Consider the following 27,195-nt stretch of genomic DNA (forward strand, 5'->3'; position numbering starts at 1 on the left):
GAACCAGACTCTTTTCTTGGCACTTCTTGGTAGAGCAGAAGGGAGACAGCATTGATCAACAGAGCGTCCAGGGGTTCTCAGGACAAAGAAGAGGGCTGTTTGTACACGTGTGAAAGGGTGTTAGAGATGGACTAGAGTTTAGGAATGATTATTGACTTTAGGTACATGCTTTTCTTTTCCTGACTAAGCACTTCAACTTCAAGGGAGGAGTAGTGAGTTGGTCATCCTGGTCATTCTTGGACCAAAAGTTACATCTCAGATTGATGCTGCTCTCGCATAAACATGCTCGCCTTTTAATAAGGTTGAGTTGCTAAAGCTGTTAAGAGAACACATGGGGGGAGGTGAAGAGAACACAAATCATGTGATTAACAAGTTAAGGGTCCTGGGAAGTCGCTGTTTTCGGTGGCTCCCAACAGTGTCCCTTTATGTTGTCTGCCCTTGGAGAGCCATGGTGAGGGTGTCCTGGCTTTAATGATGCACCTGGTTCCTAGGCTGGTCGGACTGAGAGTGGATGAGTGAGGCACACACCAAGCTTCTGGTGTCTGACAAACTGTGAGTTTAGGTGGAAAACAGGAAAAAGCACACAGCATCTTTTAATGGCTGTCAGGCTGTGAGTTAAAGCCCAGGAGTGCATTTGCCCTTTTCAGTGGGGGTGGCTGACTGTCTCACTGTTAAGAAACTTTATCATACAGCACAGTCACAACACTGACAGCATTTGCAAAAAGATGTGGTTGTTTTTATTTTTTTTAAATGAAAGTTTATTCTTAAATTTACAACAGATTCCAAGACAATGGTTCTTTGTAGGTATAGGTGGCAAACATATTTTGGCAGGGATTCAGATGTTTAAGAAGGAATTGTCACCATTCAGTCACCATCGTCTCGGGTACAGGAACAGCTTTCTTTTTGCCAGATTTCTTAATCCCAGGGGTCCTTCTGCGTAGCCTTCACTTCTACCTCCTCAAGTTCCTGTGCTCCTCTTTTGTTTCTGCTTGATAGCCTCATCTTCCTCATTCATCTCCTTGGCCAGTCTCAGGGGATTCTTGTACCTTCCTGGCCAGAGGTGGTGCCTGCGCCTGCCACCCCCTTCCTCTTGTCCTTCTTAAAATGGTTCGTAATTTTTAAAATGAAACATATAATATGTTTGATAGTATATGTCCATACAATTAATAACATATTAATGCAGAAAAGTATGATCCATTCAAAGGAATATAAAACCCAAACCAAAAATTATCCCTAAGAAAATCAGGTGGCAGAACTACCAGGCAAGGAATTAACAGCTGTTTCAAAGATGCTCAGAGAACTGAAGAAAGATGTGGAGAAGCACAAGAAAAGAATTCATGAGTGTTCTGGCCTGGATCTGTAACTTCCACAGGGGCCCATGTGCTAAAGACTTGCTCCCCAGCCAGTGGTTCATTTGGGAGGGGGTGGAGCCTGAGGAAGGTGGGGACTCCTAGAAGAAAGTTAGGTCATTGGGGGTGTGCCCTTGCAGGGGTTACTGCAAGAAGAACTCTTTGCTCTTATTTTGCTTCCTAGCTGCCATGAGGTAAACTTTTGTTCTATCACATGCCCCCCCCCATGTTGTACTATGCCCCCACAGGCCCAAAGGCAAAGAGGACGAGCAACAATGGGCTGAAACCATGGGCCAAAATAAAACTTCCCTTCTTTTAAGTTGATTATATTAAAAAATTTGTCACAACTATGAAACACTAACATAATAAACAAAATGAAAATAGCAATAAGGACATAGAAAGCCTTGAAGAATGAAAATAAAAAGAAATTCTGGAGTTAAAAAGGACAATAACTGAAATGAAAAATACACTAGAGGAACCAAAAGGATGATAGAAGCAAAAAGCAAAAAGAATCAATGAACTTGAAGAAAGGCCAATTGAAATGAGCAAGTCTGAACAACAGAAAGAAAAGGGAATAAAGAAAAATGAAGAGAGACTGAGGGAACTATAAGACCCCCCTTAAACACACCAGCATATGAATTACCAGGGTCTTAAAGGAAGGAAAGAGAATGGGGGAGAGAGATTATTCAAAGGAATAATGAACAAAAATTTCTCAGATTTGATGAAAGGCATAAATATAAATGTCCAAGAAGCTCAATGAACTCCAAATAGGACAAACACAAACAGGACCATGCCACAACAGATGGTCAAGTGGTGGAATAACAAATACAAAGAGAAGCTTGAGAGCAGCAGGATAGAAGTACTTTGTCAAATATAAGGATTCTCGATAAGACTGTGAACACATTTCTCATCAGAAAACCTGAAGGTCAGAGGGCAGTGAACTAGTAAGTGCTGAAAGAAAGACCTTCAATTGAAATTCAGCAAAGTGAGACAGAAAGTAAGACACACCCAGGTTATCCAAAAGCTGAGTGAGTTCATGATCATCAGACTTGTTTTATAAGAACTGATAAAGGAGCACTGCAGGTAGAGATAAAGGATACTAGACAGTTTTTGAAGTCATAAAGAAATACAGATAAGTACATGAACAATTATAAAAAGCAAATTGTATTACAAGGCCAGTTTGTAATTCTGCTGTTTGTTTCCTACATAATTTGGGACTAATATTTGAAAAAATAATTATTAGTTGAAAAGTTGATATTATCGTAAGAGTGGTTTGTAAATCTACATTTTGTCTTCTATGGAACTGAAGACAACTAAGGCATAAAAATCACAATTGTTGATTTGTTTTTGTCCAAATAATGTAAAAAGATATAACTTTGTGACATTAATAAATGAAAGGGGGTAGAGATTAAGACATTAAGGGAACAGAGCTTTATTTGATACTGAAGTTAACCTAGCATAAATTTAAATCAGTGTGATGACTTTAGGATATTAAAACATGAGAACTACAAAGAAAATACCTATAGAGTGTACAAAAGAGGAAATAAAGGTATTAAATATTTCACTGCAAAAAAATCAACAAAAAAGACAGCAAGTAAGAAATGGGAAAAAAATCCAATAAATAAATAGCAAAATGACTTAAGTACCTCTTTATTAGTAATTACTTTGAATGTAAATAGACTACACTCTAATCAAAATGTAAAACTTGGCAGAATGCATAAAAATAAAATGATTCAATGATATACTATTTATAAAATAATCACTTTAGGTCTAGAAACACTAATAGGTTGACAGTGAAAGTCTGGAAAAATATATCCTGTGGAAATAGTAATTGTGTTAGTCAGCTTTCCATTACTATATTAAACACAAGATAATCTGATTATAAAGAGAAAAGGTTTATTTTGGGTCACAATTCTGGATGTTGGCTTGTTGCTTTTGGCCTACAGCAAGGTAATGCATTTTGGCATAAGCACGTGGTGGAATAGGCTGCTTATCTCATGGTGGCTAAAAGCAAAACAAGAGAGACCAGAGTTTCACAATTCCCTTCAAGAGCAAGCCCCCAGTGAAAACCTCCCACAAGGACCCACATCTTAATGGTTCTGTTGCCTCCCAACCGCACCAAACTAAAGACTAAGTCTTAACACATGGGACTTTCAGGGACATTCCAGATCCAAACTGGACCATTAATCACACAGCATCATTATTTATAGTATCTAAAACATGGAAGTAACCCAATGGTCCATCAATCAATGAATAAGCAAAATCTGATACATACTTACAATGGAATATTATTCAGCCTTTAAAAGGAAGAAAATTCTGCACATGCTACAACATGGATGAACCTTGAGGATATGTTGCATTAAGGGAAACAAACCAGTCACAAAAACACAAATACTGTAGTCAAATCCATAGAGACAGAAAGTAGAATGATAGTTGCCAGAGGCTGGGAGGAGAGAGACTGGAGAGGTATTGTTTAATGCTCAGTTTTGATTTTGCAAGACAAAAAGAATTCTGGAAAAGGATGGTAGTGACGGTTGAAAAACAAGAAGAATGTACTTAACACTACTGGGCTATGCACTTAATGTTTAAGATAGTAAACTTTATGTTATCTCTATTTTATCACAATTAAAGATAAAGAACAGAGACATCAATATTAAGCAAAGAGAAAAAAGGTTTTTGTGGGAGGATAGTAGGCCAACAAAGGAAAAGCCAATGAAAGGGTGGGAGAGACATCTCAGCCAACTGGTTGTCTAAATTTTTATTTCCTCCCTCTTACTCTAAATTTAGAGGACAAACTTGATCCTTCCCTGGCCAAAGGAGCACTTTGTGAAATCTAGAAACCAATACTTAGAGCAAATTATGTGTGTGTGGTGGTACAAGTATCTCAAAACTATTAAAAGAATTGTCTCATGTTATTTAGGATTGTTATATTTACTCCGTATGTGGGGGTGTGCATAAATGTGTGAAAAATTAAGAACATTTAAGAAATTTGAGGTAATATGGTTTTCACAACCAGTCTAGCTGGATAACCTTTTCAAGTGTTTAATTATCACTGTGTTTAATATGTGAGTCCCCCTCCCACCTTTTCTTTTTTTTTTTTTTTGTACTGGGGATTGAACCCAGGGATGCCACATCCCCAGAACTTTTTTACATTTTATTTTGAGGCAGGGTTTAAGTAAGTTCCTTAGGGTCGCACTATGTTGCCAAGGCTGGTCTTGAACTTGTGATTGTACTGCTTCAGCCTCCCAAGCCGCTGCGACTACAGGCATGTGACACCAAGCCTGGTTCCACTGTTTTGTTTTGGTTTGGTTTTGGTGTTAAAATAACATTTCCATTGTTAACATTTACTTTTTTAGCATTTAAAATATGCAAAACTGTATATTGAAACTTACCAAATGAAAATTTGTAAAGTAAAACATGGAGTTGTACATAATGTGCAATAAATTCACTTTAATTCCTAAAAGGTACTGATCTTTGGGTACTTTAATTAAATAATAATTTCTATAATTCATTTATAGAAATTCACAGACCTGGGTCTTCATGCAAAATAAAATGTAGGTTTCTACAAATAGCTAAACAGAAGAGAAAACACCAAAAAATTCCTTTAAGCAATTTTTTTGAATAAGTAGAAAACCCCACATTATGAAAATGATAACAAAAGAAGGAGGCATTTACCAAATAACTAGCAGATCTCCTTATCATCCTTTGCCCCACCTCACAGAAACAGAGCCACATCAAGGACATGCTGTTTGGAGAACTGTCACGATAGTATTGTTACCAGATTAATCATGCTGTATTTGTCATGCTTCAGGAGCTAAGATGCTTTTTCTAAGCTCAGGAGGAAGGTGTCTTCTACAGGGTTAAAAGTTTGTGTTGGTACTTCCCCATACAATAAAGAGATAAGGCTTTGGGTGTAGCTCAGTGGTACAGCTCTTGCCTAACTTGTGCAGAGACCTGAGTTCAATCATCAGCACCTCAAAGGGAAAAAACAGGAGAAATGGACCCATCAGACAACCACACAGGTTCTGTGATGCTCAGTCCTACACGGAGTTAATGAAGTACCAAAGTCTAAATAGAAGGTGCATGTACGTACTCACTCATCCTCCATTTAGAAACAGAAAATCAAATGGCCAATTACAAGTAAAAATATCTATACAGCGTAAGTGGAGAATAAACAGTATATGAAGGTCCACTTCTGAAAGATGGTGGAGATAGGAGAAACACATGTTTTATGTAATCACTCCATTGACCAAGCATTTATTGGTTGTTTCCTATGTGTCAGGCACAGCAGTGAGCTGAGGAGACAATATGGACAAAGAGGACATTGACTCTGCCCTCAAAGTGTTTCAAAAGAGACCTCAAGTCATCTCATCTAACTATCTAATGGATGCTTAAGCCCTTGCTGCAATATCCCCATGAAAATGTTCATTGAAGAAACTCTGAATTGGCTTCCTGGACATCCATTCCAATTTCCCTTCCTCAATAAACATTTGAGTTCCAGGTTCCAGGTACTGGGTACTGTGGGGGAAATCTGTGAGGAATAGAGAGCAATGGGCAAAACATTTTTTTTCCCTTAACTTTTATTTGACATAGAAGTTTCAAATAACTTGCTTCGAATTAACATTTTTGCTGTGAGATTTTAGCAAGTATTTTACCCCTTAGATAATTTCACACACAAAAGAAATAAAATAACCTCAAGGTTAAAATGCTTAAAAGAGAAAATGTTCAAAAATCTTAACAATATCATTAAATAGATACAACCTCATGTTTACACACAATAGAAGATTTCTGTTCAACTTCACCTCTCATTAGGGAAACACAACATAAAACCACAATGAAATATCACTTCAAACCTTTTAGAATGACTATGACCAAGAAGGAGAAACGTAATGGTTGGTGAGGATGTGCAGAAAAGGGAACCCTTACACTCTAATAGAGGGAATACAAATTAGTACACCACTGTGGAAAACAATGTGAAGTTTCCTCAAAAAAGTAAAAGCAAGAACAATTACGTAACCAGAAACCTCACCACAACATATACATCCAAAGGAAAAAAGATCAATATGTTGAAGAGACACCTGCACCCACCTGCAGCACCATTCACAGTAGCCAAGATGGAAGGAACCTAAGTGTCCAACACTTAATGAATGGAAAAAGAAAATGGGATGCTACTCAGATTTAAACAAGAAGGAAATCCTGTCATTATTGTGATAACGTGGGTAAATCCAGAGGATTTAATGCCAAAACCTTTTAAAAATTACTTTTCTTCTATGCCACTAAAGATGAAGAGTTAGAGTTCTGGGTATTATTTAGTTTCTGCTAATATATAGACACACTCGTATTAGACTTGAATTTGTAACTGGGTCTAATGAATTTCAGAACAGATAGGCAGAGTGCAAGGTATCTACTTGGCGAGTTCAGTCAATGAAGTTTGGGGATGTGTTCCCAAAGTTCAGCTACAGCTAGATCCACCTTCCCTTTCATTGATTTTGTAGGCTAATTAATACCTGGTAATGAATCTTTTTCTACTGAAACCAGTCAGACTTGTCTCTGTTTTCTACAACTGACCACCCAAACCGAGATAATGTTGTGAACCCAGTGGTTTTGTCCGCTGTTTAGCTGGGCTCACTCTCTCCAAGACTAGCAAGGAATGCATCTATAATACTGATTACTATTTGTGTGATCACAATAAGCACCAAAAAACCCCATGAAGGCCAAAATTCTATAGCTTTTCTCATGACCTGATTTTCCAATGTGTGCATGTACATGTGTGTCTATCTATCTTTTAAAATCTAGAAGTCATGCTAATGCGATAAACTGCACAAACTTGTTGAATTTCTAAATTGAGCTCTTGATTTTGACAACATAAAGAGCCTATTGCACTGATTAGATAAAAAATTATAAAGAATATGAATATTTGATGCCCTGAGGTCAGCAATCTATATCCAAAATGTGTTGGACATATCTTTAAGATGATGGGAAAACATGGATTTATCATATATATTTCAAAGCTTCAAAGGTCATAAGAATACAACTGTGACACTTGGTTGAAAAAGTGATAGGCTTATTTCAGGAAATCTATATTCCCCAGGATAAAATGTTCCTTTGAATTTAAAGTCAAAATAGCATCGTGCAGGTGTTTACAATTTAATCACAGCAAACCCTATTCATAAAGAGATGAGATAGTTTAATCATACACTAGGCTAGGATGTGCTCGTCGAAATTGGACACAATTTCAGACATCAAATATGACACTTGATTTTAGAAAACACTTGGAAAATGGGCCAGGAATGTTCTTTTCGTGCAAACAGACAAGGTGTCATGCAAATGCTTAAGAGTCATTTAAGGATATTAAAGAATAATTTTTAATCACATGATTTGATAAATTGAGAAAGAAAATTTTACTTTGTAGGTATTATAAAACGGGGTAGGTTAATTACCTTCAGAGAGAGTTTAGAAGTGGTTCTGCATAAGAGTAAAAAAATTGAATTAGATCGTTTATTTTGATTTGCAACTCTATAAAATGGTTAAGAAACAAAACCATCTTGATCCATTTGGCAAGAGGCAAGGTTTCCCCTTTTGTTTCTTAAATTGCTCTGTGATAACTTTTGTGACTTATTATGGTCTTCCTAGAATTATAATATTCATGTAAATATCTTTTCCCCTGTATGGTTATAAGCTCCTGAAGGGTAGTATTATCTTAATACCCTGATGCTTCTTGTCACCAGAACATTGTGAAACATCAATAAATGTTATCTGATAAAGATAAAATAGATTCTGTGTAGATTAAATTCTTACTTTAATTCTTAAAATGCCAAAAGTCTACTTTCCAACTGGGCAGCAAAGCCAGGATTTTCCATGACTCCAAATCAGGAACTATCCAGTAGCTGGCTGATCTTTCTAGAGTCCTAGATCCTAGCTCTGAGTAAGATTCTATTCTGAGTAAGCAAAATCTGAGCAGTTGGGTGAGGTCCATATCTGTATCAGGAAGCATATCGTATGTCAAATGTGTGCACACAGCACTCATTGTAGGTGACATAGAAAGCAAGACTGTAATATGAACTTGGGGACAGCCTTATATAGGACACCAGGGTGGAGGCAGTGGAAGAAGTGCTACAGGGTGATGTCTGATGGACTGAAAGCATCCCAGTTTACATTTCACACATACACTCCCCAAACACTGGGCAGGCCAAAGAACACACACCTGATTGAGGGCCAGTTTTTGACTTCTTAAAAGCAACTGGGAGCTGGGCAAGGTGGCACACGCTTGGAATCCCAGCAGCTCAGGAGGCTGAGGCAGGAGGCTTTCGAGTTCAAAGACAGCCTCAGCAACTTAGCAAGGCCCTAAGCAACTCAGTGAGATCCTGTCTCTAAAATAAAATACAAAAAAGAGGTGTGGATGGGGATGTGGCTCAGTGGTTATATGCCCCTGGATTCATCCCCTGTACCCACCCCCTCCTCCCCAAATAAAGCAACTGGGACAAATATAATCTTGTGTTCTTATACAGGAGAGGGATGGAGAATACTCTGACAGCAGTGAGCTGAGCTGCCTGGGATTGGGTGGTAAAGCCAAAAGACAAGTGATCATGGGTCCCTAAAAAGAAGGGTAACAGTGAGCAGATGCTGTGGCTAAAGGTCATAAAACACACTTGGTAAAGACAGGGTGTAGAGAGGACATTGGTCAAGTTTTGCATGCTCCAGTGCCATCACATGCTGTCTGGCTCCACCCCTTCCTAGTTTCTTTTTAATATTAATATAATTTTAAAAAATATATATTTTAGAAGTTGATGGACTTTATTTTTTTCATTTATTTATATGGGATGCTGAGAATTGAACCCAGGGCCTCACACATACTAGGCAAGTGCTGTACCACTGAGTCAAACTCCAGCCCCTAGTTTGGGGATCTTAATTATTTAACATTTCTGCACCAATAACATACCAAAAGTATAGAGATAGTATTATGATTAAAAAAGATGAAACTTTCAAGCTACTTAGAACAGTGCTCAATTAATTCCACATTATATAATCCTTTTTAAAGTTTGCAATGTTATATATAATGTGCGTTTATGTGCCTACGTACACATAATTCATGTAATTTTCTTTTTATTTCTTAGACTTGTGCCTCCTGGCCCTTCTAAATCCCCACCTTTTTTTCTGATAGAGACACATGAGATACCATGCTTTTATCTTTGCTTCCTTAAAAGATTAAGAATGAAAATTACACTTCAGAACCCTTCTCACTTTTCAGATCTGGATCACAATCTTCTCGCACTCATTTACATTTTCAGGCAGCATCAGCTTTGAGGCAATGCACTTTTTAAGTTGCCGCCCTGCTGTGTAAAGTGGTACTTCTTCTGTTTGTCCTAAAATAGTCTCTTTCATGCCTCAAGGATTTTCCCTTTGGTTCTTGTTTTCTGGAATTTGATTATTAAGTTGGTATTTATTTTTGCCATTCTCCTAGTGATTTTATTGATTTCAATATACCCATTCTTTTTATTATTATTATTATTACTATATTCTGAAAGTCCTAATGTCCTAAACATGCCCAGCCTATAGCCTCAGTCATTTAGTTCTCTTTTGTTAGATCTTCTTTACCTCTTCTCAGCATCCATCACAGGGAAGTCCTATCTCAAGCCAAACCCATGCTCAGGGCATTGGTGAAAGAAATACCCGTTGAGACTAGGAGTGTAGCTCAATGGTAGAGCACTTGCTCAGCATGTGCAAGGTCCTGGGTTCTATGCCCATCACTGAAGAAAAAGAAACAAAAACAAAAACTATCCATGATGCCACACAGAACAATTTTTTAATACATTGTTATTTCAAATTTCAAATAGAGGAACCACAATGAATCCTGCCACCTTATTGCAATAACTACTTTTATTGCCTACAGGTACTTTTTTAAAATGACAAAAAATCTGTGCAAAAACACTATAAACAGGTTCAAAGAAGCACTGGCCCTAAGCACATTGTCCCTGAAATTGTGCACATTGGAAGACATTTTCAATGCACAGCAAATGGTGTGATTGATCCACCTTTATGTTCCATGTAAATTTGTTTTATTTTTGATAACTAAGCCTGGAGAAATGATGCTTGAAGCATCACAACAGCTTTGACTGACAGCTCCCTAAGTGTGCTGTCTCTTTTAAAGCAAACATAATTGACAGCTCGTAGGTAAAGAGCATATGTGGATGGATTTAGTCCACATTGAACACAGTGAAGAACGTCAAAGAAGATACTTGTTCTGTTATTTATTAAGATTCAATTAATACAGTAAAAATGTATGCATTTTGGAAAAATAGATTTACTTGTAACCTGAGAAAGATTTTGCTTTTAAGTTTGCTTGATCTACAGCAAGGAAATACTGAAATTACTTCCCATTTTACCATTTCAGAGAAATTTACATTGTTCATTTTCTTACTATATATAATGTTTATTTAACTGAGAGTGGCCTAAATAATTAGAGATTTTTCAAATTGTAGATTTAAATACCACTCAAAATTTCTTTTTTGAAAACCTGCCTATTGTGAATAAAGTTAAAAATATGTGCACATTAAAAAGGAGAATACTGCAATTACGTTTCTAGGTATATGGCCAAAAGAATGGAAAGCAGAGACTTAAAAAGATATTTATACACCTATCTTCACAACAGAATTAGTCACAATAACCAAAAAGTGGAAACACCCCAAGTGTCCATCAACAGACGAATAGATAAACAAAGTGTGGTATATACATATACTGTAATACTACTACTCAGCTTCAAGGAAATTCTGACACATGCTACCACATAGATTAATCTTAAGCACATTGTGCTAAGTGAAATAAGACAACTATAAAATGACAAATATTGCTTGATTCACTTATGAGGTTCCTATAGTCGTCAAATTCATAGAGACAAGAAGTAAAATGGTGACTTTCGAGATGTTGTGGGGAGAAAGGAATTTGGAATTAGGTCCAATGGGTATGAAGCTTCAATTTGAAAGAATGACATAGTTCTGGAGGTGGACGGTGGTGATGGTTATACAGTGAGAATGTCTTCAATGCCACTGAATCGTACTCTGAAAAATGATTAAAATGGTAAAGTTAATGTTATGCAGTTTCAAAATAATAGTAATAATAATGATGATGATGATCTACAGGAACCTGCCAGATGAACAATATGTAAACGGGCTCTGCCAGTGGAGTAAGTGTGATGGAATCTGACCTATTTCTAAATAGCATATGGCAAACTCAAAACAACAACAAAAAGAATCCCTGAGGGATATATGTTCAGCCTTGTGTCCAGATAGAATAGATCTGGATTATGATCCAAGAATTTATATCTCTAATATACTGTCATTTTCTGTGTACTATATAATGAATTACTCACACTTTAGTGGCTTAAAACAATACTATTTTTCTCTCATAGTGTTCTGGCCCAAGAGTCTCCTATCAGTGGCTGTGGTGCAGGATCTGTCCTGAGGCTACGGTCAAGATGTGGCAAGAGCCATATAAAGGCCTGGCTGGAGGAGCGACTTCCAGGATGGCTCATCTGCATGGCTGTTAGCAAGAGACTCAGTTCATGTAGGTGGGCTCTCCAGGGGCTGTCTCAGGATGCAACATCCCAGTTCTCCCAGAAAGGGCCTTTTGAGAAAGATAGACAGCAAGCAGGAAGCCACAGGACCTTTTGTGATTGGAATCCAATGTTGTACACCAAGACTCCCATTTAATTATCTGCTTCCAAGGCAGGTCATTAAATCCAGCTTACTCTCAAAAGGGATGGTTCTGCCTTTAGAAAAAAGGAGTATCCAAAAGCTGGTGGGTATTTGAAAGGCAATACATTAGGTCTATTCCTGGAATGGCTGTAAAAATGTTCCATAAACTGCGGGGTTTAAACTACAGAAATCTTTATTGTCTCACATTTCAAGAGGCTGCAAGTCCAAGATCAAGGGGTCAGCAAGGTTGGTTTCTTTGAAAGCTGTGAGAAAGACTGTTCTGGGCCTCTGTCCTCTGATAAGCTGTAGGCCTTCCCTAGCTGGCAGATGGCTGTCTTCTCCCGGTGTCTTCATATTGATTTCTCTGTGGGTCTGCTTCTGATCCAAATTCCATTTTTAAAATAAGGACTAGCATCATATTGAATTAAGCCACATCCTAATACCTCAGTTTAACATGATTGCTTCTCTAAAAACCCTAGTTCCAAGTAAGGTCACATCAGGAGGTACATGGCATCTGGACTTTAACCACTTTTTTGAAGAACGTGATTCAACTCAATTCAACCAGGGAAGGCTCCACATTGTTGAGAACCCACTGGTTACACCAATGAGAAATGTAGGGAGCCCATCAGCTAACTATCAAACCATTAAATATCAAAGAGCAAGGCCATGGCAGGGCTTGGTTGAGAACTCTGATTTCATGAACCACCCTGTTTGGTCATCTTTAATCCTATGCTCTCTGCTGATCCCAGTTATCTGTGGAACCCAGTATACATGTACAATTTTTTTCCTGGGCTAAGGATTTTTATATTGATCCGCAAGGCTCTGCCATTCCTGGGGCACTTTCTAGGAATCCTTTAAAGATGGAAGGCATCAATTTTCTGAGGACGACATGTAGTATTTAAGCTATACCCACTGGGCAGGAGGAGAAGAGAGTAGTGATGAGAGGTGGCAAGAAAGCAGAGAGAGGAATAAGGAAATGAAGTATAAGGAATTTGGGGGGAAAATAACAATTATGGCAATTTACATGCCAGCCACAGCCTGCCACCCCTTTCAGTGTGAGTCAGGGTGAGACAGAAGATGAAAATAAATACTTCATGTCAGATGTAAGATCATCCCTCTTTGCATCCAGGCCCTTCTTTGGATACCCAAACGCCTGGATGCTCAAATCCCTTATATAAAATAACGTAGTATCTGCACACAGCCTGTATACATCCTCCCATATCCTATAAGTCATCTCCAGATTACTTATAATACATAATACAATATAAATTCTATAATTGTTGCACTGTATTAAGGAATAATAACAGAAAAAATGTTCATGTTCCATACAGATGAAATTTTTAAAAAAGCTATTTCTGATCTATAGTTGGTTTAATCTATGGGCATGAAACCCGCAGATATAGAAGCCAAGTGAATACTTGTCTCAGGCCTAATAACTGACTAATAAAATAAGTGGTCAGAAGTTTTTGAGGTTGGTTTGAGACTTATCCCCTTCCATTTTCTTTGGGGACCTATTTAATTTGGGGCCTTTCTCCCTTCTTCCACTGTTTGGGTGAGGGCAGGGGAGGAGGAAGCACTAGGAAGGTGGGGTTTTAAGAATGCCTGTACTGGGGCATCAGTGGGATGTTCTTTTGTCAGCCACAGCCAGAGGAGTCTCTATCAGTATTATTTCACCATCAAACTCATAGTTTCCCTTCTACTTAAAAGGTGATTTCTTAACCACTTTTAAAGCAGTAAAGATTTTGTAAAAACTAAATATAATATTCTACCTGTGTACTTCCTCCACCAATTCTGAGCCCCAAAATACCATTAAAGAGATGGTATCAACCGTCATAATGGATCAAATTACTACACTTCTACTATGGGAACTGAAGTCTTGAATCTTAAAGAGCCAGCATTTGGCTTGCTGGAAGCAAACAAGATCTGTTGCTACAGGATACAGGTGACAGGTTACAGATTGTTGGGAACCCTAGGCTGGGCTTGAAGTGACAGTGAAAGCCAGAGGGGTTTACAGAGGTGCATCAGAGGCCTGGGGGTTGACAGGATGGGGATTCAAGCTCAGAACATTTGCTTTAATCAACTCTATTTTATATATTGTATATACTGGTTACACGTAAAAGGTGTGTGTGTGTGTGTGTGTGTGTGTGTGTGTAAGTCCAACTGCAGACACAATGCATATGTAGAGTTTCAAGAATAGTAATAAAACATCTACAGATAGAGAACACTGGCATGAACACTGCCCTCCTCTGTGCTTGCTCATGTTCTCCCTTCCCTGCCTCTCAGGGGTATTTACTATCCTGAATTTTTTATTTACCATTCTCTTATTTTTCTTTATGGTTTTATTACCTAGTGTTTAAACTCATGCATCTTGCTGGGTCTTGCGTGTTTTTGAACTTTATGTGAATAGGGTCATATTTTGTGTATGCATATGTGAGTCTTATTTTTTTCCTCCACCTGGTGAAACTCATCCATAGTCATATGTGTAGCTGCAATCCACTTGTTGTCATTACCATATGGTGCTCTCTTATTTATCCTCCTATCAACAGAGAGATTATTTTTGTTATTACAAAAACGTTGCTATAGGGGCTGTAATAAGCCAGGCCTGAGCACTGTCCACACTGGCTCTGAGACTCCCTTCCTCCTCCTTTTCAGTTTGGTTTCCTATCTGTCCATTACATAGGGAAGCAGAACCTTCTGATAAAGACTGAGATTAATAACTGAATGAAAAGGCTCTGATTTTTCTCAGTCGCCTGTAACTGGTGCTGTCCCTCCCCATCAAAGGGTTGGCCTTCTCCTGGGTATTTCTCTCTTCTTCCTGTGGGCAGCCCCCACATACCTGCTACTCCCCAGGAGCTGAGAGCCAGGGCCCTCTTATGTACGCCTCCTGATACAATGCATAAGAATATATGCAGGTTATATATCTAGGCATGCAGTTGATGGATTGTTGGGTGTGCTCATCTTAATTTTAGTAGGTCACTGACTAGTTGGATCATTTCATTAAGATTTTATCAATTTACACACCAGCAGCATCTAACAGAGCCTCCTACTCTACATCTCAACAATGCTTGATGTTTGTCCAACATTTTGACTCCCTTGATATTTATATTACTTTAGAACCAAATTTCACATTGTACATGACCCTATTACATTAGAATTTTGGTAGCTAGGATGATGATCCAGGCCTATAACATAAGAGGGGCTCAATAAATGAGAGAAAAATGAAAGGAATCCAAGTCTTAGACATCTGGTAAACCAGAATATCATCAATCTATAACAATGTATTTGTTCACAAACTTGAGACTACACAGGAAATTCAAGGCAGCAGTGTAAGAGTTGCCCATAGAGGTGGACAATGTACTATATTTACTTTACTGATTATAGTAAAAGGCTATAACATAAATTTTAGAAAAATAAAAGGAAAATACACAATTCGTTACCCTAATGTCAGTCGGAACTACATTCTTATATGCTCTAACATCAATTTTTTAATGGTTTAAGTTCTGCTTTTGTATACTTATTTAGTGTTTTCTATTTGGTTAATTATCCGCTATTAACATTTCATTCTTTTAAAAAAATGTTGCAATATGTAGGGAACTGATATTTAAATGTACCTATTTCAGTGAGCTATAAAGTCTTGGTTCCCAAATGTTAGTTCATGGACCCCTGCCAATTTCTAAAGAAATTTTCATTAGGTTAAAAGGTTATAAAAAAAAAAAAAAAAGAACACTGGGATGAGTTCTTCATACAAGTAAATGTGTTACATTTAAAGGATTGCTCTTTATTCTGAAATTATTCCATTTCTATTTTTTACATTTTTTTGTTGTTGTAGATGGACAGAATACTTTTTATTTTTATATGGTGCTGCTGGGGATTGAACCTGGTGCCTCACACATGCTAGGCAAGCGCTCTGCCACTGAGCTACAAGCCCAGCCACCCCACTTCTACTTTTTTAATGTTAAAATTTTTGTGCTTTGGGAGATGATATTTATAAGTAGATGGCATGTATTTTCTGGACCACTTTATATGATTTCAGACTTTCTGTGAATGTGTATGTTTTAATTTTACTGCTCCTCCAAATCTAGATATTTGGAAGTCCTTTTAGAATGGTTTACTAAATCACTTTATTTGTATTTGATAGAAAGTACCCTGGGAGTTACTGTCAAAAGCGCACAAGTTTCAAAAAGCGAGGCATATGGGCTGGGGTTGTGGCTCAATGGTACAGTACTCGCCTAGAACATGTGAGACACTGGGTTCGATTCTCAGCATCACATAAAAATATATAAATAAAATGTATTGTGTCCATCTACAACTAAAAAAAAATTTAAAAAGCAAAGCAAACTCATCTCTATTCGACAACTACTCATTTCTGACTGATTTCATTGAGGCTCAGTACCAATGCTATAAGGAACCCTCTGCCAAATGTCTTCTTTGATATAATGAGAGCAACTAAGAACAGAGCAGGGAGGAAGAGCAGGAGGAAAAGATTAACATTAAACAGAGACATGAGGTGGGAGGGAAAGGGAGAGAAAAGGGAAATTCCATGGAAATAGAAGGAGACCCTCATTGTTATACAAAATTACATATAAGAGGTTGTGAGGGGAATGGGAAAAAAAACAAGGAGAGAAATGAATTACAGTAGATGGGGTAGAGAGAGAAGATGGGAGGGGAGGGGAGGGGGGATAGTAGAGGATAGGAAAGGTAGCAGAATACAACAGTTACTATTATGGCATTATGTAAAAATGTGGATGTGTAACCGATGTGATTCTGCAATCTGTATTTGGGGTAAAAATGGGAGTTCATAACTCACTTGAATCTAATGTATGAAATATGATATGTCAAGAGCTTTGTAATGTTTTGAACAACCAATAAAAAAATAATTTGTCAATCATTTTATTATGGAGTCATTAGAGTTCCTTTTATAGTCTGGATAGTAGGAAATAATTAAATATGTAATGAGAAATGTTTTCTCCTGCTCAGCAACTTGTTTTTTTAAAAAATATTTTCACATGTATGACCTCCTTAGCAGCCACAACTATGTTTATAGCAGGTTAATTTGCAATAGCTAGACTATGGACCAAGTTAAGTGCCCCTCCTAAGATGAATGGATAAAGGAAATGTGGTATATATATAATCAAGGGAATATCAGTCAGGTTGAAAGAAGACTAAAATTATGGCATTTGCTAGTAAATGGTTAGAGTTGGACAATATCATGCTAAGTGAAATAAGCCAATCCCACAAAACGAAAAAGGAATATTTTCTCTAATATGCAGACGCTAATTCAGGAGGGAGGGGGCACTAGGGCAGAATAGCTTTACCTTAGATTAGGTTGAGGGAAGTGATGGGAGGAAGGGGACAGGGAAGTGGGGATAGGAAAGATAGTAGTAGAATGCAACAGACATCATTACTGTATGAATATATTTGACTACATGACTAATATGATTCTGCAACATGTACACTCAGAAAGATGAGAAATGATATCCCATCCAAGTATGATATATCAAAGGGCATATATGCATTCTACTGTCATGTATAACTAATTAAACAAATAAAAATTTTAAAAATTTTTCACACAAAAATTGTATGTATAATTATAATAACTATAATTATGTATTAATTATATTTGGATGTACACATACATTTTGGGATGGTTAAAACTAGAAACTATTCTCATATTCTTTTAAAAATTGGAGGAGGTGGGCTTGGGATGTGGCTCAAGCGGTAGCGCACTCGCCTGGCATGCGTGTGGCCCGGGTTCGATCCTCAGCACCACATACAAACAAAGATGTTGTGTCTGCTGAAAACTTAAAAATAAATATTAAAAAAAAAAAAAAAAAAGAAACCCTCTGCAAAGACTAAGGCAGTGTTTGCTCTCAGTCTGTGTTATAACAGTGTGGGACTGAGTGCCAGGGAACCTAGACTGGTTTGGCAGTTGCTGGAGAAGGGTCTTTACCTGGATCCTGAAAAATGCGGAAAGTTAGGAGCCGAAAGCCCATTCTTGGAAGGCAGACAGGAACCAAGACTTGGTGTGCGCAAGGGCTGCGGTGGGGCCCCTGGGTGTTGGAGAAAGAACTCCCACCGAAAGAAGGCAGGTTCGGCAGCTACAAAGGGTGCCTAAACGCGAGGTGCAGGGAGAGCCAGCTCGAGGTGCAGCAATGGGCCTGGGAAGAAAGCCCGGTTGAATAGTCACGCGGAAGTCAGTATCAAAAAGAACAGGAGAGCCCCTGGACTTGAGCACCTGAAGAGGCAAAGGGGCCAAAGTAAACATCTACTAGCCACTCCCACGAAGGGGTCGACACCGCCCAGGGGGTGGAGTCAGACACGCCCCGCGGGCTCATGCACCCAATCAACCGCGAGCCGTCTCGGGCCGCAGGACACGCCCCCGCAGCAAATGCGGGTTAAGCTCCTCCTCGCGATAGCCGGGGAACCCGGCGCCCATCCGCGCCTGCGCAGTCGCCAGGCCCCGCCCCTCGCCCCTCCCGCCGGGGTCTCCTCCAGGCAACATGGCAGCTTCCTTCGTGTCCTGCGGTGGGACGCTTTCCTACCGCCTGTTTCTCGTGGGAAGGGTTAGCCTCGCCCGGGGGCAAGGACTTTGGCAAACCGCGGCGGCCGGTTTACAGACAGGTGCCGGATCCCAGGTAAGGCCTGGGAGAACTGGAGAAGGTGGTAATGTGAGGATGTGCAACCGGCGCTGCCACCCGCGGCGTCTCTCGTGTCCCCAAGTGGGGACTTTAGGGTCTTAGATATTTAGTAGAGCCTGAGTTTAGGACTGCGGAGGTGGGTATCGGCTTTTAGCGGTCCCTCTGGAGGTTGCTTGGGGTATTTGGGAGTGCAGTAAAGTTACCCCCAGATGGAGCGAGAGCGACCCTCCTCGACTTGCTGAAGAGCCGAGGTTCCGTGTTCTGTGTTTAGGTGTGCTGTTGGGTCCAGAGGGGAGGAGGGCCCCACCACAAGAGAGTGGAAACTGGACTCTTGCAGGGGCCTGGAAGACTAAATGGAGAAAGTCACACTGTGGAGAGAACAGCAACTTTTATTTAAAAGTGTCTTGCAACTGCAGTTTGATTTCTCAGATTTCCCCACACCTTGTCTTTGGAGAGACAGAGGCCAGAACTTGTACATTCACTTAATTCCGAGAGGGGTGGGGAACTGTCATGCTAGCCAGCTGGTTCGCTGACTATGCCAGTTCACTGACACAGCGTCCCAGGAGAAGGAACCAGATTTAAAAGGAAAGAAACGAATTTATTTTTGGATATGATCCTGTTTTAGGTATCTGTGGCATTTCCAACTGGAGATTTTCACAAGGCCTATAGATATGCCTGTCTATAACCCAGGAGAACTGACTTAGAAGTCCCCTGTTACCTTGTAGAGGGACAGATAGTAGCCTAAAGGACAAACAAATCAGGAATTGGCCCCAGGAAATTGAGAATGCGCTTTCAAATAAGTAGGAGTAAATCAGTGTGGTGTCATGGAAAGCAAGAGAATGTTTGAAAGAGAGAAAGTACCAAATATTGCAGAAAAGCCAAATACTTTGTCCCAAAATCTGTTTTGAAAAAAAGAATACTATTTTTTTGTATATTCTTTGTATTTTAGCTCAAATAAATCAGTCCATTCATTTATCCATCAAACTTTTAAAAAAACTATATTGGAAAATATGCTGGAAATTTAAATTTTTCATGCATGTTTTAAGTCTGTCTTTCCTGTTTGTACTTAAATATTTATAAAAGGGACCCTAGCATACAGAATATTTGTTTTTGACAATGTGTATGTAGGAGTTGGGAACTAATTTTCTTTACCTTCCCCACAACTGTAAACAGTCTCCTTCTATGTATTTTCTCATGTTTTTAAAATCATGTATTAATATGTATATCAGATCACATTCCACTTTTTTGCTTTTCTAACATACGTGGTAGAAATTCCATCAGGTCACTTACATCTGTAAAGCATTTTTAATTGCTGAATTATATTCTGCTATGAATGTATTAAAGTTAATGTAACAATTGGTGGGCATTGGCTCTTTCACTTTGTTCCCACAGGTTTGCAGTAAATATCCTGGTCTGGTCTTTAGGTTCTGATACTTTTATTTCTGTGGTAGAGATTTCCACTTGTGAGGTTATTATATGAAGGATGCATACATCTTAAATTCTAATGGATTTTTCCATATAGATGTACAGAAAGGCTATAGTGGTTCACATTTTATCATTGTGAGAATGTCTCTTTTCTACCTACATCAAGATCAATTGATTGAGTGAGTGGAATGAGATGGGTGAAGACTGATTTCTCCTAATGTTGATCTCCCTGACCACTCTTGAAACATAACTCCCCCCACCCCCATGGCAGATATTTACTGATCACCTCACCTGAGGTAACCAGTATATAATCCAGTAATTACCTGAAAGTAGCAATCTTAGCACTTTCAAGGAATGGCTCTGAGAAGGCTGTATCTCAAAATTCCTGAACACTACCACAGCATATGTTTTACCACATGGGATACAGCTCAGATATAACTGAAAAACTTAACTGACCCCTTTAGATCCTTAATGATTCCATGTATATAGTTAAAGCCATTTTTAAAGCTTATTTTTTTTCTGTTATTGAGTTCATCTGTCTTAAATATTAATATTTTTAATATTCATATTAATAAGCACCTATTGCCATGTTAAATATTAATAGCTATGTTAATAAAATTTTTAATTTTTACTCACTTCATGAGTGACTAAAATACTTAATGCTCTCCCACTTTCTTTTCCCCGAATTTGGGCCATAACCTGTTAATAACCTGAAGTCTCAGAAGTTTAGGCAGCTTGAAAGGAGTAGAGAAAATAGAATAATTTATAATTAAAGTGCATCTTATACAGTTAAATATTTTTGCATTTTGTATATGTGCATTAGTATGTACTAGGTGGTTGATTATAAATATTTACATAACTAGGTCACAGTCAAAAAGTTTGAGAAACATTCATACAGCAAGAAAAAAAGAAAAGTTTTGTTAAACTGCAACCCCTGGGTTCTTAGTTGTGACCCTCACTGGCTGACTTCATCTTGCTCACCAATCTAGTAGAATGTGTTTCATATGATACCTTAGTACAATAGCAAATAATCTGAGTCTCCCAAATTTTGGGTCAAGTAAGTTAATTTTGTGAATGGCCAAACTTTTCAGATAATATGTCCGTGAATGTAATGTGAGATTGACAGAGATCAATACAGAAGAGCACAGAAGTGCAGTGCCTAATGCAGACAAGAGCTGTAAAGGATAGAGACTGTATGGGCAGCATCCCAGAGCAAGTGGTGATAGCAAAGTGGAGCCATTTGCAGCTATTAGTAATGAAAAAATGGAGGTATTCTGCTCTAGAAATGTAAATAGATGCATAAAGGTATAGAGATGTGTAGAATAATAGTGGATTCTGGCAATAACTAACATTTGGTTATAGCTTAGTTTTGGTTACTGAACCAGGCCATGCAATATACCTAATCATTGCAAGAAGAGTTTTGCAAAAGAGAGGTGATTCACCGGGCAGCCAAGGAAGTGAAGCATCTCCCTAGGATAGGGAGATAAAGAAGCAGAGTGGTCTGAGGTTTGGGGAAAACTTATTAGAGGTAGGGTATAGTGAAATAATCAGTGCTCTATGTATGCTTAATCAAGTTCATGGCTCTTCATAGGATACATGTTCAAAAAATGGCAGAGTTGGAATGCTCTGAGGGTAGAGTTTTGGCCCTCTAATGTCAAAAGTTGACCTCTTAGATACTTGTATAGGTCCAAGGGAAGGATGAGTGGTTTCAACCCATTGGAGCTGCATCCAAGTTTTGAAAAACAACTTAGGTAACTGTTGCCATTGTGAGCCTGGTCAGTTATCTATAGAGAGCTAATGGGAATATATTGCTTAGCGTGTGACCTCTAAATTGGTGATAAAAGCAAGTGAAGCTAGAGAGTTTTATGCAGGCTTTCTCTTGGTTTCAATGGTAACAAAAGGATTAGAAAGTTGGGCAGGGGACAGAAGTGATCTGCTTTGCTATGCTAAAGTACTTGAATTTTTTTTTCTTTAACCTGTGACAAATGAAAATAGCTCTGGCATTATTATAAGCAGTGGACAGTTCTGTTTCATGATGTTCTACAAAGATTACCCATGAATTCTTAAATCCTCTGTGACTATAATAACAGTAGTGCTAATTTAACTTTCTATATATTTATGTTTTTGTAAATAAGGAAAAACAGTAACAAATTGCTGTTTTGAAATTATTGCTAGGATATTAGTAGGGTTTTTCTCTTAATTTTTATTTTCTGTACACTTGCTTAATGCTTAAACTTTCAGTTTTTAACCAAGCCAATATGCACTTATTGATTTGAGTTGTCTGCCAGAGAAGAATGATCAGTGATATTTGATGGCTTAGCTTTTGTATATTTTGATTTTACTGTAAATACTATAAACATATTTCTGCCTTTTGTCTGAAGTATATATTTTTTTAAAATCTTTGATGGATTCTGGAAGTTATTACATTCTGTAATTATCACAGTAGCCCTTTGGTCTACAATAAAGGCTTAGTAATATTTTTTTGATAAATGTCTAAAAATGTTTTGAAAAACAAATTTTAAAATTGACTTTCATTTTTATCAAATGCAGTTGTATAAAATGCAACTCTAAATTACTTACGACCTCCCCCCCAGTAATTGTTGAAAAAAAATCTATATATATTTGATCCTAGTTTATTAGCAATGGAAAAGAAAACTCCTTGGGTGGGATAAGTTGCTCATTTTGAGATCCCATCTTGTCTTCATAATGATAGAATTTAATGTGGTCCTCATTGCTTTAATTATTAAAATACCTTGACACTAAAATTTTCCTTAGGTAGCAATTTATAAATTTCTTATTTAAAGAAAACTTGATAACTATGTTATTATCATCTCCATTTCTCTTTCCCTTGTAAAACAAGATAAGTAAACTTCCTTTTATTGTGCTTCATTATTGTAATTAAGATGATGAAGTAATTATTTAGAAGCTTAAAACAACAGACATTTGTCATCCCATGGTTTCTGGGCATGCAGAGCTCCAAGTCTACCTTACTTAGTCTTTGTGTCAAGGGTCTCTCATGAGACTGAAGTCATCTGTTTGCTGTAGCTACAGTCATCTCAAGTCTCCACTGAGGGAGAATCCACTTTTGAGTTCTTACTGTAGACATTATCAGGCTTTGAATTCCTGCAAAGTTTGGTCCTGGTTCTTTGCCGACTATTGGCCAGAGTTCTCCCCCAATTCTTGCCACATGGTCTCTGTAGGACAGCTTGCCACATTTGGCTCCATCAAGTTGGTCAAGAGAGGTGAGCAAGGGGAAACTGTCTTTTTCTAACCTAACCTCAGAAGTGACATCCATGTTCTTAATTGATTCCACTCGTCTGAATCAATGTAGGAGGTCCACCCTGCACTTGAGGGAGAAGGCGATTACACAAGACATCAATGTCAGCAGAATCAACATCAGCAGATCGTGGGGAGCTGTCTTGAAAGTTGCCCATGACAGCAGAAGACCCACATATACCTCTTTTGTTGATGTCTGAGTGTCTTATGTATTTGCAGTTTTACCCTGAAGTAGTTTTGTAAAATTCTTGAAAATAAAAATATAATACCCGTGTATCACCACTACAATTCCTAGTACAGTGTCTAAAAGTAACTCAAAGATGTTCATTGTTTCTTAAATACCTGGCCTGGGTGCAGTAGTGAACCTGTAGTCCCCGCATTTGAGAAGCTGAGGTAGGTCACTTGAGCCCAAGAGTTCAAGGCCAGCCTGGGAAACATAATGAGACCCTTTCTCAAAAAACAAATGTGAATATTTCTTATGTATGGGCATATATGTGTATATATGTAAATACTTGCTATATTATTTTTTTCAAATAGGGTTGAGACATCTTTATTATGTTTTATGTTTTCTTCTGGCAATAGTCCTATTTTAACATCACTCAGTTCTGCCCTATAGTTATTTCTCTTGAAATGTAGCACAGAGCCTGGCCCTTGGTAGTTGCTCAAATTTGTTAAGTGAACTTATAGTTTATTTTTTAGAGTTTTATTATGTAAAATTTGAAGCATATACAAAATATAATGAGCCCATGTATCTGACTGTGAATTTCTACAATTATTAAGATTTTCCCAGTCTTATTTCACCTCTATGTGCATCTTTCCCCAATGCTACCTTCTGGAGGCACTTATGTAAATGTCAAACATTGTGTTATTTTACTTGTACTTGAATATTCATCTCTACTGGATAAAGATTTTTAAAAACATAACTTCCATGCTACTATCATATCTTAACAAAACGAGTGGTAATTTCTTTTTTTTTTAAAAGAGAGAGAGAGAGAGAATTTTAATATTTATTTTTTAGTTATCAGCAGACACAACATCTTTGTTTGTATGTGGTGCTGAGGATCGAACCCAGGCCGCAAGCATGCCAGGCAAGCACGCTACTGCTTGAGCCACAGCCCCAGCCCAAGTGGTAATTTCTTAATGTCATCCCTTATCCATTCCATGTTCAAATTTTCCTGATTGTCCCAATAAGAACTTTTTATAGTTAAATTGTTTTAATCATTATTCAGAGTTTGCTTATGTTATTTCATTGGTAAGTATGTTAAGTCACTTAATTTACAGTAGTTTGGGAATGAATATAAATGGTGAATTTTTTTCAGCAATCAGTGGATTTCCTAGTTTGTTTAACCTAGCATCCATTTCCCCTTCATAATAGCACCTTAGTTTCCTCAGGAAAAATTAGATCTTTCCCATTAAATGCAATCCAGAAGAACTACAATCTGAGACGTCTAACCCAAGGTAGTCGCATTAGATACTCCCTCCCTTGAGATCTTGGGTATAGAAACAAGATAGTTTGACTCTCATTTTATCTTAATAGCCACATTGTACTAAAGAGAACTTGTGGTAAAGATCACTGGAATTCCTGCTTTGCGGCTGCCAGAGAGATTCCATAGGCCCTGCCTGTTTTCAAGCATTGTTCTGTGGGCTCCTAAATAGCCTTTTAAGAAAAGTCCCTTTTGCTTAGGTAAACCAAAGTCTGTTTCATTTGCTTTCATCTAGGGACCTAATTTATACAAGTAACTCATAGAGTCTTCCTATTCACATTTTCCCTTATCTGACTTTAGGCTTTACCTTTTTAAAATTTCTTCAAAGTTTGTTTTTTTTTTTTTTTTTTGCCTTTCTATTCAAATTAGCAGCACATTCTTCTTTGTTCCATTTTATCCAATTATACTGAAAGGAAACTCCTTAATACTGCTGTAATACCATTAAAGTAGTGTTAAGCTGGCATCTGGCCAAATTTGGGACATCACTGCTGTCAAGATGTGTCTGCATCTTTGGCAGCCTGCTTTATTGAAATTATAGTTGTCTGACCCACTGATTATCTTTAAAAAGAAACAAATCTGTCAGGTCATATCTGTACTATTCCACCAACAAAAGTCTGATGAAAATTCTCTTATCATAGCTTTTTAGCTGGAAATGGGATATAGAAAATTTTGTTGGGAATTATTCTTTACAGTTGGAAAGCAAATTTTCTCCAGGAATTCTTGGTGTGTTTGGCTAAACATCTTGTTTCTTCACACTCTCTGTTTCTTATTTAATGGATTGTACCGATGAATAATGAACTCCTTTAAATGTAAATATTTTTGTATGACTTCCTTGCTGGAATAATTTAGAACATTTAATAAATATATTCAGTAGCCTGGTACTAATGCTGTGATAATTTTGTAAATTTAACAAATATTATGAATTTCCAGGATATCATATTCTTTTTAATTAATTTTTTATTTATATATGACAGCAGAATGCATTACAATTCTTATTATACATATAGAGCACAATTTTTCATATCTCTGGTTGTATACAAAGTATATTCACACAAATTTGTGTTTTCATACATGTACTTTGGTTAATAATGTCCATCACATTCCACCATCATTAGGACATCATATTCTTAAGCAGTGTGTATGTCTTTGAAAAAGATCCTAAAGAGCTTTTATGAAAAATAGTAAGTTAAGTCAATTTTAAAGCCCTTTCTAAATGAATGATAAAAATCCTTATGAATACATTTGCACCTTATTTATGTTAAAAGTAGAGAAGCTACCATGTAGTGTTACAAACTCCAGAGAACAGAGATAGATGTAATTTTTTAAATCAAGTGAAGAAGCAAATCTTCAAGTCAGTGATCATCTGTTTTGCTTGAGAAGATGCTAAAATGTAGGAACCAAAGAAGAGAAAATGGAGAAATAGAGAAAGAAAATACAAAGGCATATTTGTTTAATAAAATAAAATAGAAGAATTACAGTACTCTCCAACCCCCATCCACAGTTTTGTTTTTTCTCTAGTTGCCTTTGTCCGTGTTCAACTGTAGTCCAAATATTTGTCTTAACTCTCTCAAGAGAGACTGTGTTCACTTAACTTTTATTATAGCATATGGTTTTATAATTGTTCTATTTTGTTATCAGTTGTTGTAATCTCTTACTGTGCCTAATTTATAAATTAAACTTTATCAAAAGTATGTAAATACATGAAATAAAGTGTATATAGGGATCTGTTCTACCCATGATTTCAGGCTTGCACTTTGAAGTCTTGGAATATATCCTCTAACAACTGTGTTTTACCACAGCTATGCTCACTGTGAAAGATAGCATTAAAAGGATTTTAAAAGGGAAAAGACAAGAAGGTATGATTAAACGAAAATCTTGAGGCTTGAGTTTTGAAGATAGTGATACAAAAAACAAAAGTTCACAGTGGCTGCTGTAAGCAGAATTGACACTGCAGAAAGGAGTAAGAATTCCACTGTCCCAAGTGCAGAATCAAGGGACAGTAAATCAGAGAGAAACTGATATGAATGGAGAACACAAGAGTGGATCATTGCCATGGGTGCAGAGTAATTTGGTGAGAATTCAGTGGTATTGTTTTCTTTCCAGAGTTGAGAGTAAAAGTATCTTTAAATGTTTTACTCAGAGATACACTAGCAAAACAGAGCAGGCTGTATCTTATTCAGATTGCTAGATAAAAGATAGATTAAAAACAAAAGGCAAACCCAGATCCTTCCATATAGTGAAAGAAAGAAAATAGGGAAAAAGTATGAAAAATATAAAGATAAGATGACTGATGACAGAAGAGCTAAACCCACTTATTTTCATCTATTAAAGA

At 37.5% G+C, this 27,195-nt stretch overlaps 1 protein-coding gene across 1 annotated transcript in view; it reads left to right on the forward strand.

Annotated features, from left to right (window-relative positions):
* The first annotated feature begins 18,511 nt into the window (after positions 1-18,511).
* Mrps9 (mitochondrial ribosomal protein S9) overlaps positions 18,512-27,195 on the forward strand; it is a 65,703-nt gene continuing 57,019 nt past the window's right edge. The window contains exon 1 of the mRNA XM_076832838.1: positions 18,512-18,675. Within this exon, the coding sequence (XP_076688953.1) occupies positions 18,541-18,675 (135 nt within the window). The 5' untranslated portion in view covers positions 18,512-18,540. The remainder of the gene's footprint in view (positions 18,676-27,195) is intronic.

The sequence above is a fragment of the Callospermophilus lateralis genome, chromosome 14 (assembly GCF_048772815.1).
Source record: "Callospermophilus lateralis isolate mCalLat2 chromosome 14, mCalLat2.hap1, whole genome shotgun sequence".
NCBI lineage: Eukaryota > Metazoa > Chordata > Mammalia > Rodentia > Sciuridae > Callospermophilus > Callospermophilus lateralis.